The sequence below is a fragment of the Acyrthosiphon pisum genome, chromosome X (assembly GCF_005508785.2).
Source record: "Acyrthosiphon pisum isolate AL4f chromosome X, pea_aphid_22Mar2018_4r6ur, whole genome shotgun sequence".
Classification (NCBI taxonomy): Eukaryota; Metazoa; Arthropoda; class Insecta; order Hemiptera; family Aphididae; genus Acyrthosiphon; species Acyrthosiphon pisum.
In genome coordinates, this window is record NC_042493.1 from 73,615,279 (window position 1) to 73,634,340 (window position 19,062).

At 27.7% G+C, this 19,062-nt stretch overlaps 1 protein-coding gene across 1 annotated transcript; it reads right to left on the reverse strand.

The window, feature by feature from the left end:
• Positions 1–1,022: 1,022 nt before the first annotated feature.
• On the reverse strand, positions 1,023–9,433 carry LOC100160031 (protein FAM3C-like). The gene is made up of 7 exons (XM_029489090.1): positions 9,285–9,433; positions 9,041–9,190; positions 7,905–8,055; positions 6,282–6,517; positions 5,638–5,793; positions 5,471–5,566; positions 1,023–3,702 (listed from the first exon to the last, which is right to left on the reverse strand). Exons 2-7 carry the CDS (start codon positions 9,150–9,152, stop codon positions 3,602–3,604), a joined length of 852 nt encoding a protein of 283 aa, XP_029344950.1. The 5' UTR covers positions 9,153–9,190; positions 9,285–9,433; the 3' UTR covers positions 1,023–3,601.
• Positions 9,434–19,062: the final 9,629 nt, after the last annotated feature.

Sequence of the window (19,062 nt, forward strand, 5' to 3'; positions counted from 1 at the left end):
TAGGATTGGTAACAAAAGCATTACATTTTATCTTTGACGGGACGGGTTACCAGTATGAAGATTTAATATATGTTGTCATAAAGTAAATATGTCACGCATATATAAGACGAGAGATAGAATAATTTAAAGACTTAAATTGTATAGCCTAGAATACAAAAAATAAAACCAAAGGATTTCTAAGGTAATGTAACTACAGTATCTGTGGTAATAATTCTGCATTTTTTGATTTTAGAGACGAAACGTAGACCAGTGTACGACGAACTACAGAAGATGGAATTTTAATGACACAATGAATGAAAGAAATATGGACGAACCTGCAGTATAGTACTGGATTCGTCAGAAAGTTAGTAGTCTCGTCGTGAACACTGTGCCAAAGCGAATCCAATGAAAAGTAACGTTTGAGTTAAAATTTATTGACTAGAATACTGTCGAATGAATGTGGAGGATAAGATTGCAGGAAATTGAGACAACAAAAGACAAATATGTATTGAAGACAGGGTTATGAATAGGGCGTATAACGATCCATATAAGAATTAAGTTACAATGAAATTATGCTTCAGTACAAACTATAGTATTACTTAAGTTAATATTAACTTTTGAGTAATAAGTATACATTACAAGATATATATAAAAAAATGATATCTGCTAAGAGTATGTCAGCGCACTGTTTGTTTTCTTTCTCTCTGGCCCACGCGCAATATATAGACAAAACGCTTTCACGCCAATTCATACAAAAGTTAACATGGTGAACATTTATAAATATCAATACGAGGGTTCAAACCCTTCCTGTAAATATTCCACTGTACCTATATTATAATAGTACTTTTAAAAGCATATTTGTACGAATAAACACACAATAATATAACAGATAGATAATATTATATATTATCACTATCTATTTGAATTAGAGGAAATAAAAAATTAATCCAATATTTTATAATAATAAATATTTTTTAACAATTTATTAATAATTTAAAATTATAAATATGAACATTTGAACAAATTATGCTAGAATACCTACTTATTTTATTCATTAATATATTTTTAACAAAAGGTTTCAATTTGCATAACATTACTTGATGAGTTTCAAAACCTTAAACCATTATCCTTAAACACACAATAAAACGTGCAAAATACTTAAAATTATAATAAACATATTTTTAATTTTATAGCATTGTAATAGCAAGACAAATTGTACGTTACAAGTAATTTTAGTACCTACCTACCAGCTACCTAATAGTTATACATTTTTAAATATAACACAAAGCGTACTTGTAGGTAGGTATTGCACTACTACCTGTATAATTAGGAACGTATATTATTCCTTGGGGTTGATTAAGAAAAAAAAGAAACAACAAAATAAATAATTTTCTATTTAACACATTATTATCGTCATTAAACATACAGTCTCTTAGGTATATTAAAAAAAATCGATTTACTTTTATTATACATATTATATAGGCATACATACCGAACTTTTAAAGCGTTATATTGTCCACAAGAAATTGAGGTAGTTATAAGTAAACATTTCTAAACGTTTTTAACATCCAACTCTTATTTTATTTATTTTTTTTTAAGTGATAAAAGTGTTTAATATCTATTTTTAATTATTAAGTTACTCTTTGTAGGTACAACGCTGTGCTTTCGGATCGCATCAAAATTTGTATTAAGAATCATGAGCATATACAAACTGATGAAAAATTAGTATTAATTTGTGTGATATATACTGCACCTACCTGATACCTATACATGCGTACGTGTACCTATACGGGTAATATTTTTAAGAATTAGTTATGGATGGAACATAAGTAAATTATACTTGACATTTGATAATATGCACAATGCCGCAACGCACATTAACCCCCCAACGACAACTGTGGTTAGAGAAATTTTACGTAGAAAAAATGCAGTTAAATCTGGCATCCACCGTAATAAAGCGTTTAAAAGGCACTATAATTTCTGGGGGTTTTGCACACCGCATTTTACATATTATGCATTGTATTACAATGTCACTTCGGGCAGTCTACCCACATTTTTGTCCGATTATCTTCGGATTCGGTGTGTATCCTGTTTGTAATTTACTTTTATAGGTGTCTTATTCAGAAAACTTGGCCCGTGTGAAATCGTTTAACGCGCCCACAGGAAAAAAAACGGGGAGAGAAAGAAAGAGATAAAGGGTCGTCGAAAGGGCGATCGTTTGATTAATCGTCGAGTGGCCTCCGTGATCGACGGGCCGTTGTATACGCAGACCGCAGGCTGCTACTGCAGTAGCACGGGACAAATGTTGAATATTATAATATAATAATATGAAATCGAAATTTCGTGTACCGTGATGAAATTATAATATTAGATCAAGCTCGCTACTACTTTTATTCAACAATGAAAAAATAACCTATATATAATATTATTGTATTTGCACGTCATGCATATAATAATAATAATATATTACTTATTTATATATATCTACGCCTATGTATATGGAATAGGGATGTAACCTAATCAACGTGTTACACGTCGTGTCGTTCGCACTTAGCAGGCGGAAAATTTTACGGAGAAAATAAACGTGAGTAACCATAGATACTATAAGGATGGATAGGACATGTCTATACCAGTTTCATATGGGACCGTGTGCTTTTTTGGGGAAGAGAGAACGTAAAGAGAGAAAGACGATATGGGGCTTTTTTTAAGGTTATGTCCAAAAACTGTTTACAATATTTGTAAATTTCAAATTTTTATTTTGATTGTTGTGCCTGAAAATGGATATTGGAATACTCAAATTACTCTAAACTCTGCGTACATAATTAATTGTAATTATAATATAGAATAATATGGATCGTTAATACGAATTAATCATTAATGTTATTTATTATCACTTACCAATTATCATATCAATATTTGCGCCATAAAACATTAAAAACGTATCACTAAATTTTCTAGTGATAAGTTCTTAGGTCCTATCCGTTCTTATATTATCTATGTGTGTGTAACAAGAAAAAAATGAAACGAAATAAAATTTAATAAGTACATAGTACCGATCACATTTTGGCGGATACTGGGAGAAATACTATAGTGCGACTCCCCAAGCGGGCTTAGTTGGTGTTTTTTTTATGAAGTTCTAATATTCTACACTTTTTAATTATAGTATGCAGTTAAAATATATTGTTAAAAAATATAAGCCATATAAATTATTATAGTATAGTCTTGTTTGCCGACAATAGAATTTCACATTATACAAACCCTCATAACGTTTACAGCACAACCATAGTTGTGCTGTTGGAGTATAGTAAGTTGGTAGCACAAAATTTCAGTCTAAAGCTCTAACGGCCAAAATAAAGTCTAACGCAAAGACCAGGAGATATCCAACAATGTCCAACAAGTATCCAACAAATTTGTTGAATATAATATTACATAAGTGTCTTCGATGGTTGTGCTGCTAACCTTATTAGGGTCGTTATACTACTATATCGTAAAAATATTTTTTGAAAATTTGCCCCCCTCCCCCCATCACCCTTGAATAACCTCTGGAACCGCTACTGGTATCGATAATCGATATTGGGTATAATATAATACTTAAATAGCAACTCGGTGGCGATTAGCCCGTTTATTCCGTTCGGTCAAGCAATCGACTAGGCGTTGTTCGGTGACTTTCTCGGGACTCGCTTCTCGTGTAACCGTAATTAACGCTTCCGGTGTGTTCATTACCTGTAACACATTCTTTCATCCGTCAATCATAACGGATGCGACGGCGGTGGTGGTGGTATATTAATTATTCTATCGACTCCGAGAAGCAGAAGATAAAAAAAATAATGCATACGGACTTAAACTATTTGAGGAGGAAAAATTTATATAACGACAGATTATATTATTATGAGTAGGTACGCGAATCGAAGCTATTATAAGTCGAACGGTAATGGCCACTGACTACAAACAAATAGGTACTAAATATATTGTTTGGTAATTTTTGGCTGATAATACGAGTAGAATCGTACACTGATCGATTCGGAAGACATACAGATTAAGAAAAAATTGATTTGGTAAGAAATTGTTGGTTAATAAAACTGTTTCTTAGCCAAAATAATTTTAGTTTCAAGTTCACCCAAACTCATAATATAATATATTATTATATATTGTAAATATAAGTATTGATATCTGTAGATTAAATATAATAGCTATAGGTATATTAATTTAATAAGTAAATAATGTCGTTGAAGCCTTATATTATTAAAAAATAATAATGTTGTAACTATTTAGAATGTTTTTGTAAAACAAATAAAAGTATAAAACGAATACCTAACAGAATGTCAATAAAAATTAAATGCATACGAATATGAAAAACTTGTATTTCAACATTTCATAGATTCTGAGCGGAGCGGATTCTGTATATTAGTTTTATAATAACATAAATGATATCTTATTATTTTTATATTTTTTTTTTGGTGCCTGAAAATATTTTTAACATACACATAAACAATGTTTTGATCTTGAACTTCGAGAGTGGTTTCTGGTTGATTGGATCTAATTGATAACTTGGGATCTAAAGTAATAAATTCCCAGTACTTCTTAAATAATCGAAAAAACTAATATATTATACACTGTGACGCCAGTTTTCGATATAATCGTTTTTGTTTTTTTTATTATAATATTGAAAATGAATAATGATTAACTGTAAATACTTGAAAGTCAAATAAAATATTTATATAAAAATTTTCTAGACATGGTATATTGTTCAAAATGTTTTAAATGTTTTTAAACTATTTATTAAAATTTGGAACGTTATAGTTTTTTTTTATATAAATGTTAATTGAAAAGGTTATGCTCAGTCAAAAAGTTTGAAAATGTAATAAAACGTTCTTCATAAGTTCTTTTACACTAACATAAAAATATATAATATATATGCACATTTTTTTATTTACATTTTTAGTTTATTAATTTGTTAGATATTGGCTATTTGATTGATTTATAATTACAAATAAATGTTAATTACAGATAGACAGATAGCTATAATATGAAATAATATTAGAATTATTGTTATTTTATAATATAATATAATATGATTTTTGGTAAATATTAATTCAACAAATTGTATTTCTTATAGAAAAATAAATTACTATTAGCATAATAAAAAATAATCAAAAATATAAGCAGACAGACTCCGCTCAGATTCGTTTTTTCATATACCTACAATGATTTGTATATTTTTTGAATTCAAATTTAACACATGCATTACAATAATCTATTCAATGACGATGAACACCTACGGCTGACAGATTTTTTTATTCATTAAATTAATTTAAATTATGTAAAAGTTTAAAAAAATATTTTTTAACTAAAACCAATCTAAACGCAAAAACATTTTAATATTTTACGGGTAAAATTATTGTAAACGTACAAAAATGCATTATTGTTAGTTGATTGTATCAAAGTATAATAATTATTAGAATAATCTATTCGATAAATTAATATGGCTTACTTTCATTGCAATACTCGGTGTACTCGTCAAACGTAGCGTTACAGAACGACAGTTGATGATTGGATAAGTCGTCAGAAACAATTGGATTTCCTGTAACTGTAAATTGAAAGAAAATAAAACAATATAATCGGCCGTGTTTTCAATGATTCACAATATTCTTGATTTACTTTGAAATGGAACACATAATTTTTCATCTAATACATCTGCCCAATTGTTCTTATGCGAGTATGTGATTTTTTCATACGGCGTGATGCCTTGAATTCCTTTTTGTGTCACCATAAACCATTGACATCTGTACCATAAGTCTTGAATTTTCCCACTCCCTGTGTTTTTATTAATCATACAAATTATAGAATTGTTGTGGGCTGTGTAATATTATTTTCAATTATATTTGACCGTTAAAAATGAAATTTGTAAAATATTTTGTTTAGATATTTATCCTAGTTAATAATTATTTTCATAAGGTTCTTAAATATTTTTTATATAAATACAATTTGGAAAATAATAATATTTACAACTTATAAGCTATTTTATGTGGCTTATAATTTTAATATCTTATCATCATTTAAATTTTAAATATGGTGAATAAATTCTTAATGAAACACGAAATCAGTCCAAATCAATAGGTAAATATACCTAGGTACCCATTCTGGTAAAAATAATGTCTATTGTATAAATATGTACCTATGTTAAACACAGTATTATCCTGCAGTATGTTAAACTTTTTATCTTGAATTATTTTCTTTATCTTATTTTTTTTAAGACAGTCCCAAATGTTTTTTATTGTTTGAATACTCATAGTATTACTTACCCATATTGTATAAAACATTTCTTGTGTTTTTTGTTAACTTTTTAGACGCCTCGTCAAATGTAAAAAATATTACAACATCCCCAACTTTAACCATGTGATCAAGCCATTCATCTAAATTAGAACTATTATACTCATACGTATCGAAGTTTTTAACATCCATGATGGTGTATGTAGTTGACTCTATCACGGCTACGTTGATTCCACGGCCACCTGCAGTTCGGTTGAATGACATAACGCTGTATAAATTTTAAAAATGTATACTATCATATATTATTATTAAGGTATAAAATGTTCAGGATAATATGTTTAGTTCCAGTGCTTTAACATTTTTACTGATATTTTGAGATGAATATTATGCATATAGGTACTCGTTTACCCTTTTTTTTAAAAAAAAATATATGCAACAATAGTGCAAAAAAATAATTATTGTATCATTTGTCGAAATACGAAATTACATAATGCAATTAATTATTTTCAATAAATTTATATAAATTTATTTAAAGTGTAACTGTGTTAGTAAATTCCTTTGGTATTTTTAAAACCTTAAGTTACTTACTATTATATAGTGGTTTTTTACTGAATCACATTAGTGTAGGTATAGGTTAGGTTAAGTTATATATATTTTAATTATATAATAATTAACTTTTCTTTTCGCAAACGTATAAGTAAATTACAAGTGAATCTTCAATAATTTAGATAACATTTTGATTTTTTAAATTGTCTGTGATTTTATTAAAGGTTCTGAATGAAGTGTTTCATGAATTTATATATTGATTTAATTATATATAATTGTTTTTAACCCGTATTATTGATTATAATTTGAAAAAACATTAAATACAAATAATCTATTATAATTTTAATAAAACAATCTCTATTAATTACTTTACATCTTTAAGTAGGTAGTTAATTTTATTTATACAGGCTATGTCATTAGATGAATTTTCGCGGTATAGTTCGACATTTGTATATGATATTGGTACATAATAATTAACAATAATATTTTAAATTTTATATAGATATGGACATATGGTTAACACGTGGGTATAAAATTATAAACCATATAAACTGGACCCAAGTTGTACTTAAAAATCAATTAAAATTATCCAAATAGTACCACGATAAATTTACCATCACGTTCCAAAAACGTTTTGCTTTATTTTAATTTTATTAAATTAATAATACAAATCCTTAATCAGGTGGATATAATTTAAATTTTTTTGGAAAATATAGTCATTGTAATTATAAATTTATTTATTTTAGATTCTATGCGCAGTATGGATTATATTTGGGTGCTTTGAGATGCCAAATGTAAAATATTCCCTGTTCTTTTCATGATAAACGGGAAAATATACAACAACAAAAATTGTAAAAAATGGAAATATGTTATTAACACTTTAACTTAAACCTGTAACAGTCTTGTTACTATCGCATAATCCTATTTTCACCAAAACATTATTTTATAGATAACAATGGGCACCTATAATGATTAAACGATATGGAAATCGGTAAACAGTAATGTATGATTGGAAAAATATTCTATTAAACGATTTAACGAAGTTTAAATTCAAACTAAGATTACATTATGCACTATAGATTTTCCAAAAACACATTTTGAATACATACTATTTTCCCATGATACACAACCTCGGAAAATCTGTTTTATTTTTTCCCGTATATATATGAACTGGAAAAGCATTATCCGAGCAAATGGTTTGTAAACCACAATTTGGTAAAATCTCGATTACTTCAATCGTTGGTTTTCCGTCATCATATCCTAAAAATTTCAAACATAAATTGATTAGTTTCCTAAAGGCTAAAACTTTGTATATTTTTCTAAGTTCTTAAAAATAAAAATTTTAAGATTTATAAAAAAGAAAATAGTAGTTAAAATAAGACATTAAAACCAATAATAGACACGCACCTTCTAAAAATGTGCCAATAATCATGTAGTATGGCGTACAATCAAATTATTTAGGTATTATATTATAAATTTATGCTTATAAATCGTCAAGTCAAATAATGGGCTGATTAATTATAATTATAGAATTTAAACTTAACAATTTGTGAGGATTGAGGTTAATTAGATTGAACAAATCTCTACACAACATAGGAATGTTTGAAATTAATTAAACTTTAAAAGCAATTATAAAGGTAATATACCCACAAATTATGATTTGTGCTTAAATGGTGTGTATTATTCATCAAAGGTACTAATATTGTCAATTAATTTAATGTATTTGATAGATATAAGAATTGTTTATTATATTAATTAAGTATATAGGTGTAATAGGAACTCAGTATTGGGAAAAAAATTATCTAGATAAGATAAGATAATTTTAACACAATATTATCTGAAAATAAAGATAACATAAATGGAATTTATCTAAATATCTAGATAATTATCATTTTTTTACACTTATTTGTATTGTTAGGTTTATATTAATATAATGACACAATGACATAATATTTATAATAACGACTGATTGCGCCTTTTATTTTAATCACACCTACCTTAAATCTCTGATTTTTTTTTAATATAAGTTTTGTCAAATGCCTTTGTATGCACTAAGATATGGGCACTCATAAATCATATTAAACCAATTAACAAGAATGAAGTTACTGATAATATATACTTATTATCAAATATAAAAAATCTAATGGCCTTCTTATAAATACAAGAAGAACGAATATAAGAAATATGTATACATGTTTTATTAATGAAATATTTAATTTCGCATAAAGTTTACGTATTTACCGACCATATAACGTTTTGGTAGAATTCCATGAAGTCTTCGTGATCGATATGGAAGATTTTTCATTCTTCAAGTGGAAATAATCCATGTAAACCGACTTGTATAGTAAAACAACCATTACGATGATCAAGCAGATAACAAATCGGAATGACGGACCTATTTTAATATAGAAAAAAAAATAATACATCAAGATATCGAAGAAAAAATTACATTATTTCCGTGAAGTCCACCATCGATCGTATTGGCTTACTCGACAGGATGTCGCAGAGCGAATCGTCCTTTCTCGTTCTGTTGTTACCATGATCACTTGCACTATCGCCGGCCCCGTTTCTCAAGTCACGTACAACCGGCAACAGTCCCAAATTGTCCTTTCTCTTATTTTTTCTAGTAAAATTCCTTATAAAATAAACAATTATATATTTTTTAACTTTTGGATAATAATAGCTAGTTAATATTATTTTTAAACGTAATATAACAATGCATATAGTAATAATAAAACAAAAGTGTACCTATATAATCCACATATTAATGTTTCTACTTTTTTTTATTCAAATACAATTGAAGATATATTATATATATATATATATATAGTATATTGTCCTTACTTATACATAGGTAGGAACTATTAATTCAAAATCATATGCAAAATAGTTAAAGTAATTTATATTAAACAAACTTAAAGAAAATTATACAATATCAGTAGCTAAAAATGATAAAAGTATATAAATAATGTTTTAAAAACATGACATTAGAGTCTAAAATACTTCGTCGTTTATTATTAATAATTATTATCCTACATTTTGGCATAATATTGTCTCAAAATGTCAAAATGATAATAATAATAAACTTTTATCCCACAAAGCATACAGACTAGTCAGTGGCGCATTTAAGGGGGGGGGGGGGGCAACTGGAGCGAATGCCCCGGGTGCCAAATTTTAGGGGCGGGAAAATGTTTATACTTTATAGTATACCATTAACTTTAAGAACCTTTTAAAAAATATTACTTTTTTATAAAACTAACTAAAATGACAGCAGCAGACATAAAGATATCTGCTGAGCTTTTAAAAAATGAATATACAATATAGGTTTGTGAACATAATTTCCGATGAATTTATTCATTTTAGCAGTTATTTAAAAACCATATCCAATTCTCCTCCAAGTATTCATGACATGTTAGTGTTTATAAGAAAAAATTATTCAAACGATATCTTACCTTAAGAGGTTAACTTGGGAGCTACACCCGCATGCTATCTCTACGTCTTACGAACGCATAACATAACAAATTGTAGGTATGTCCTGTAGATCACATTTAGCTCTGTTAGTTTAAAAATTAGAGTACCTAAATTTACCTCTAATAAAATTTAAAAGTAAGAATATTATCTAGTGAAGTAGTGAACCTCATACGGTTTTTTTTATATTTTAATTTTAAAACAGGTTATGGGTAGGTATTTTAAAATTGTAAATTGTTTTTGCAACTTGCTTTAAAATGTATTCAAGTCTAAAACAACCTATGAGGTTCACTAGATAATAATCTTAACTTTAAATTTTAAATGGGATCAATTCATTCTAGTTTTTAAACTAACAGAGCTTAACGTGATCTGCTGAGCGTACAATATGTTAAAAGACTTAGAGAACGCACGCGGGTGTAGCGACCTCTTATGTCAATATTACTTTAATAATGTTATTATGCACTCCAGTATTAGTAAATTTTCAACTGAGATATCGTTTTCAGCCCAAGACTCAAAAAATAATGCTTAAGGTCAAACTTAGCGAAGAAAGACCTTTTGCATTAGAAATTATGAACTAAATGCTGGTGTCATTAAAACAATAAACTATAATGATGTTATTCAGGAATTTTCTCAAGATGCACGACAAACAATATAAGGCCATTTTATTAAATATATTTTAACTATTTATATTTATTATCTACAAAATATATTTATTATTAAATGTATATTTCTTGGGTGGGGGGGGGGCGTTAGTAAAATGTTGCCCCAGGGTGCTTAATGTCTAAATGCGCCACTGAGACTAGTAGTGAACCTTTCAGAAATGTTGGATTCAGAATGTTAATCAATGAATAAATGTTGAGTTTTAATTAAACAATGATCGTTTTAATCTAAAATAAAGCTTCCATAAAGGTTAAATGAACTAGAATACCAAGTTTATTCAACATTTTACCATCAACATTTAATAATCGTAATTATATAAACCTTAACTTAACCTTGACCTTAATTTAATTGTTAGGATAATTTTTATTTAATCTTAAATAAATACTATTATCAACTTTTCTAATTAAATATCAACTTTTAACTAATGTTCATAGTATCAGTATTGTATGTTTAATCAATATTATAAGTGTTATCCTTTTACTAATTTTCTTTCCAAATTTTACAGGCTTATATTGACGACAAAATTAAATTGTTGCCTTAGTTAATAATCGTTTTTTATTTAGACATAGAACACACCAATTCGCTATTTAAAGCTATACAATTTTAATAATATTTTTTTTTAATAATAATATTTTTCCAAATACCTATATATTATTTTAAAATAGCCCAATAGAATATTACGAAAGCTCCAAATTACAATTTTTTAGTTTCAAAACTGTGGTTCCTTTATTTTCAAATATTCTAGTACCTATAGATGTTTAATTTTGTTCCTATTAGTACCTATTTTAAAATAAAAATATGACGATATTTTGAAGAGCTAGATAAAGTACCTATTGTGAAAATATTATTTGATTGTGTTAACGCCGTAATGGTGAAAAATTTCAAATATTTTTTAATTACCTATGATAAAATAACTGACATCGATATTTTTTATTTGAATACCTACCTACCCAATTTTGTAAAAATTGTAATTTTAAATGTCTATAAAAGAAAACTGTCCATAATATGTATTTTTAAATATATTTAAGTTGCTGTAAGAGCAACTTATGAAGAACTTTGTATTATATATTCAAGATTTGTTAATTATAAACAAATTTTTTTTACACATAAATAAAAAAAAACAATAAAATTAATTAAAAACATCAATGCACACAAAAAGAGCCGAAATTTTTTAAAAATAATATCATGTCCAAAAAATTGAAAACGGTTCGAATAGTTTACGTGTAATGTGTGTACCCCTTATAAATAGAGCTCCATGTCCAGCCCCCTCCCAACTTTGGAATTTTGAAACAAAATTAACTCCATTCGCTTGTGCTTCGTATGTGCTGGTTTGTGCTTTTAACCCAGTCATTTGTGCTCAATCTCTTCCAAAGTTATACAACTTTGAAAGTTGGGAGTAAGTGTAATCCCAGGTACTCAACTTTGTCTTGCGAATCTGATAAAAACTGTCCACATAATCATTTTTACCTGTATGGTGTTTATTCGTTATGCTAGAAAAATCCATTCATTTGTGGATTAGAAAATTATTATTTTTTTTAAGTTTGAGCCAATTCCGGAAAAAAATATTTGCGACCCAACAAATGGACTTACAGCCTAATACTAAAGATATAATTGTGATACAGGTGGTACTTAAAATACATTCTATGTATTTTAGAAAATCAAACCGAACTGGATTAGTAAACAAGAAAGTCAAATTAAATTTTTATGAACGTTTGAAATTCATATTTTTACAAAATTTGATATTCGCTCGATTTCTCATGTGACGATTTTCTTATTTTATTGTAATTAAAAAATGAATGACTGTAGATATTTGGAAATTTCACTAAATTTTTATATTAGCATTTTCTATATATGATAAAATTTTGAAAATAATTTGACTCTTTTTGAGCTGTTTACAGACATGGTCAGTTTTCATTTTTTTTAGTTTTTTTTTTATAAATATCAATAATGTTTTATCTGTTGGGCCAAAAAGTGTAAAAATTTAATACAAGGCTCCTGATATATTGTTACAATAGCAGTTGAAAAATATTAAAAATATATAGGCACAATTTTTTTATAAGCATTTAAAGATCGAATTTTGACAAAATTTATCAAATTTTAATTTGAAAAATTATTTTGTAGTTAAAAATTTATAAAATGTTCAATTTTGTATCTAAGAATTGAAAATTTAAAACAAGATTCCAAGTAATTATTTCTGTTACCAAAAAATCTAAAAAATACATTTACACAGTTTATTTTTATAGTCATTTTAAGTACAAATTTGGACGAAATTACATATTAAAAACCTAGGATTACTATTTTAGTTATTTTGTTGTGATTGTATAATATTATTCGTGGGTACTTGAAACTTCTAAAGTATACTATTATATATCTATGATAGTACCACGGTTTTTTGTTGATGTATAACGCGTTATAAGTACCTAATAGATATTATGATATGATTAATTTGGAATTTATTATAGGTACCTATTATAGGTCAATTTTTTTTAAATACTATAGACTATAATATAATTATATTATGTCTTATACCTAGACTGACATACCGTCTCCGCTCAGAATCGTTTTTCTTATACAATGATATTATATCATTGAATTCAAATTTAATACCATCCATTATACAGTGACCCACTTGTAACCTACTGTACAGCAGAGCGAAATCCACTTACCCACCTTTTTTTGTATGCATTTCAATAAAATTGTATTTTTTGGTTCAAAAAACGTGAAATATGAATACAAGGCCCTAATATATTTTTACAATAGCAGTTGAAAAATATTATAAATATAATAAATATGGGTATAGTTTATTTTTATAAGCATTTAAAGTTCATATTTTGACATTATTTATCAAAATCATGAAAATGATTAATGATTGTAATTGAAAAATTATATAATATAAAATGTTCAATTGAAAATTTAAAAAAAAATTATCATATATATTTCATATTGTAACCAAAAAATCTAAAAAATATATAAACATGTTATTTTTTACAGGCATTTTAAATTCAAATTTAGACGAAAATAACGATTTTATTTATTTTGTTGTAATTTAAAAATATTATTCATGGATTTATGAAACTTTTAGAGTATGTTGTTGTAATATTATGTTTTATACACACAATAAAATGATCAAATTTTCATTTTTTGTAATTTTTGGCAAGAATGAATCCAAGATGCTGTAGTATATAGTTACTAATGCCTATAATTATAATTACTTTAATCACAATAATATCATAAAAAATTCTACCTATACTTAGTAATATTATAGGCTGACAGACCGTCTTCGCTCAGGATCATTTATTGTATACAATGATTTTATATCATTGAAATCAAATTAAGAATCATCCATTACAGTGACCCACTTGTAACGTACTGTACAGCTGAGCGACATCCACTTTCCATATTTTTTTCTTGAACTTGGACGCTTTGGGTATAGATTTATTTTTCTATGATTAAAGAATAAAGCTTAATTTATTTTTAATTTCAGTGACGTGACCACCACGATTTTTCAAGGGCCCTTGGTGTAGGGCCTATTTTTTGTATTATACACATTAATTTAGTAACTTATGCACATAATATTATTAAAGTCAAAAATAATCTATGCATAAAACAGTAGAACACAAACAGTACCTATATGTGCTTTAGAAATTATTGTTTAATAGACACTGGCATACTACGGAGTGCGAACCATATAACTGATAAATTATTGTCACTGTCACGAAATAAAACATTTAAACATCACTACATACATATCAACTACCACTGCTGTTTATGTTTTCAGATTAAAAAAAATAATTCTCAAATTGTTATTTATTATTAATTAGAATAATGTTAATACTGTCATTAATCAGTCACTACACACTGAATAATAATTTCCTACAGCACATTATAATGCATTTTATATATTACACACAGTGTGGCGTTTTACACTCAGAAATAGGACATGCGGCCTGATGGCAGAACATACTACCAAAAAAAAAACATCTTAAAAACCTCACGATATTCTCGTCTACGCATAATGTACCGTGTTATTATAATATGACCTCTTAAGTGTGCGTTTTATATTATGAAGCCCCCTAAACACTGTAGGTATAAAAATAACACAAATAAATTAACAGTTACGATTGCTCCCTCCCGGTTAAGCACAGCCTGCTTAATGTATATTTTACATTAGTTTTACTAAAACACAAAACGTTAAAAATACTTAATATATATAATATTATAGCCAAACGAGGTATCTACACTAGGAAAACATAATCATTAGGGTTTGGAAGTTGATGACTTTTAATATTTATTTTAGGCGTTGCATTCTGAGCTGAGAATGTGTTTCAAAAACATATGAATGTAATTTCAGGTCACTTTCCAACCAATTTCAACTACACTTTTAAATTTTTAAATTTATTTTTTGTTCCTGATTTATGTTGAATTAATAAATTACATTTGAAAACTTTTACTGTGTATAAATATTTGTATTTTTACATAATCTCTATAAATATTTAGGATGCTCGAAAACTTCAGAGCACTGGATCATCTAAACTTCAAATGTATTGGCTGATAAACATAAAATATTTAGCCAGTCTATCATTTACTGGTATCAAAATTGTCTCTAAAATGTATATTTTAAATGTTGAGCTGAACGATCTCAATGCGTAATGCGTATTGATTGTTTGTTTTTAACCTATTACCACTTTTTGGTACAGTTTTACTGTTTCAATCTTCAACGTTAATATATTTTCTGGTGGGACATAGAATCTAGTAGAGTAGCTTACTGTAATGTATATCTATGCGTTGAAGACGAATTCAAATATATATTCATAATATATCATACGACAGGAGATTCTAAATTTGAAATGTTCACCAAATGTTTGTAATTCGGTATTTTTTTCAAATTAAATTGACTCTATCATTATAGACGTTTTAAATTAATTTTTTTTTTTCTATAAATGTCGATCAAATTATTTGATTAGTTGTTTATACTAATAAATTAGTATTAGTAGATACACTTAAGTTTTTTTATTTTAAATACCTACCTAAGTTTTTAACCAATTTCTATTTAATTTTTTTTTTAAAAGTTGCACAATTTCATGTCTTTTACATGGACTTTTAGTCTGCAAAAAAAGGTTTATTCTTATGTAATTTTCAGTCAACACTCGTAATTTCGATTTTTACATCGTACGGATCAATTCGATAAATTATAAGTCACGCTGAGTCGAGCGTTATATTTCTTGCGTTGCTTACAAATATATTATTATGATGTATGCCGCCTACACACACACACACACACACATATGTATTATATATTATTTACAATATATATAGACACACAATAGTATGTTATATAGTTGGTCCCTGCGAGCAGTCCTCTAGTCGTCGAATGAGGCACGTACCTCTCTACAGCATAATGGGCGACTTAGGTCTTACAATATTACTATACTCGGATCAAAATATTATTGTATATACCAATGACGCCGACGCCGCCGTCAAAACAACGTCTGCAGACCGCCGCGAGCCTACATGGCTATATAATATTATACATGTATATATGATATAATATATTATGACAGCATGAAAGATCGCCGAGAAACAAAACTATACATATATATATTATATTTGGTGTTATATGGAAGGTATAATATTATATAGAGTAAAGCCCGGACCGAGTGAAACGGATTTTACATTTTTATTGTATTTTCGTGTGAGCACCAGTTTTGGCAGCAGGTAAAGTCGGTCAAACACTGTCGGATTAGTGTGCTCCAGTCGTTTCTATAATATCATTATTATTGGGTACCTAGGGTATTACGTACAACGTGGTGTTGACGTGGTCGCGCATATTTGGCGCTCCGGAGGCGGCCCCGCACGAGTAAACTTTGATCCCATTGTGTGTCCACGACCCGTAACCGATATAATAATATAATATAAACATTTCACAGTGCGACGACATCGTCATATATCATCATATTACGCGCCATAAGTATTATCTCAGTCGTGGTCTTGTCGACTTAAAGCATTATATTATAATATATATTTTATTTATATAATATTATTATGATGTAACAAGCGCATTGCACGCCGCCGCGCCGCACCGATCGAATAATAACGGCATTATGTGGGTATTATAAGGGTTCGATGTGTACCTATATCATAATATTACCTCATCATACCTATAGTGTTAGTTTCGTGTAGAGATTAACTGCGCGCAAATAAAAGTACAGGTCGGGTTTTATTATCGAGTCGGCACAGCAATATCGTACCGAAATATGTCCCGTTGCGCGTCCGATCGGCTCAATACGTAGAGTTGCATTTAAAGAAAAACCGCGTTATTTCGATTTATTAAGGGTGCTGACGGCATCGCGTATATATAGGAATTAAGTACCGTACAATAATATAATATAGCAGAAATGGAGAATATATACGTACGCATACCTATGAGTAATAAATTATAATATTAAATACTTTGACAATCCCCGAAATTTTCACGTTTTCGACAAAGTCGGCAGATTATATTGTACTTGACTGGCCCGATCCCAAAACACGCCGCCGCATGACGTTATAATATAGGTATGTAGGTATTATTATTTTATAAAGTTGTATTTGTGACACGAATATCAGTGGCGCCGAAGCCGAGACTTGGGTACCTTCAGATTTTTTCCACGTATTGGTATTGAAAAACGAGAACACAGCAGCTATAATATTGAAACGGCATAAATGTATAATAATATTATAAAATATATTATGGTATTTGATATAGTTTCCTCCTCGTGCCTTCCACCCAGCGGATTTTAGCGGTACTGGACGTGTCCTCTATATGCTGAGACATTTCCCTCCCCCCACCCTTGAATTAATATATTATTTTTTTTTTTTCACATAATAATAGGTTGGAAAATAGGTTCTTCTGTTTTACCTGAGATATGTGATCATCACATCGGCATCTGTCGACGTAAAAATCATCATTCATGATATGCATTTATTAGTTATCACCAAATTAAATGGATAAACCAAAGTTATATGAAAATATTATATTGAATTATATTTATATATTGATTTCACAATTACTTAATATAAAATATCGTAAACAGTAGGTACAATTATTTATTCGCATTTGTAATTTGTATATTATTGTTTAGTATTTTTTTAACATCCATATTAGCTAGGTAGTGAATTTTGTATTGACAATAGTGTTACTGTGGACACTTGCAATTTTCACCAAATTTTTATGTTAGAATTTTCTATATTTTATAGTACAATTTAAAAAATATTTTTACACTTATTAAATTATTTATAGACTTTATATATACATAATATATGTACATCACCCTTGTAGTTCAATGATATTTTTTAGTTTTGTTTCCATAAAAATGTCTTTAAAAAAAAAAATGTTCGCTAGGTCATAATAATTGAAAATTTATACAAGGTTCTTCATAAGTTGTTTATATTGAATATCTACAATATTTTTTTATGAGTATTTGAAGTTAGAATTTTGACGAACTTTGATAAAGCCATAAAGGTATCTACTTAGTCAAACGTATAATTACGATTTTAGTTTTTTTTTTAAATATTTACAGTATAGGTAGTAGAGAACGGGTACGATTGTAATATTTTTGATAAGATTATTTATTTTTGCCAAAGTTCAAAAAATGTTGGTTTGTTTACATTTTCAATTAGTAAAGTAAGTTATAACCAAAATATTTTTGTATTGAACAGGGACCGGAACCTTTATGATTTTATCAGTTGGGGTTTAGATTTTAGTTTTCAAAAATATAAAATTTCGGTTTCGGTTAATACCGGTTTTAATCCTTTATATTTGACTTTGCTTATATTATATTTGGCTATGTTACATTTGTACCCATTCAATATTTTTTAAAATATATACATATTAGAAAAAGTACTGACTACTTCAGACCAGAACCAACAAAAACTACACATCTTTTAGTGTATATCAAAGGAACTACAGTTTTTTTTTTTTTTTTTTTTTTTATTATTTGAAGAAATCTACAATCTATACATGTTCTTAGTATAATAAGTAGGTTTGATATATGACAAGTAAGGAGGGTATGAATAATGAGATTAGGGAAGATACCCAGTGGTAACACCCTATAACTACAGTTAAACATATAATAAATATGCGTATTCAAATAAAAAATA

Coding starts and splice junctions, on each gene's coding strand:
- LOC100160031 (XM_029489090.1), bottom strand. CDS start 9,152: ATGGTTGTTTTACTATACAAGTCGGTTTACATGGATTATTTCCACTTG. Junction 6,518..7,904: donor TTGTGTATCATGGGAAAATA/GTATGTATTCAA, acceptor AAATTTATACAG/CGTTATGTCATTCAACCGAA. Junction 3,703..5,470: donor CACCGAGTATTGCAATGAAA/GTAAGCCATATT, acceptor AATGTGTTACAG/GTAATGAACACACCGGAAGC.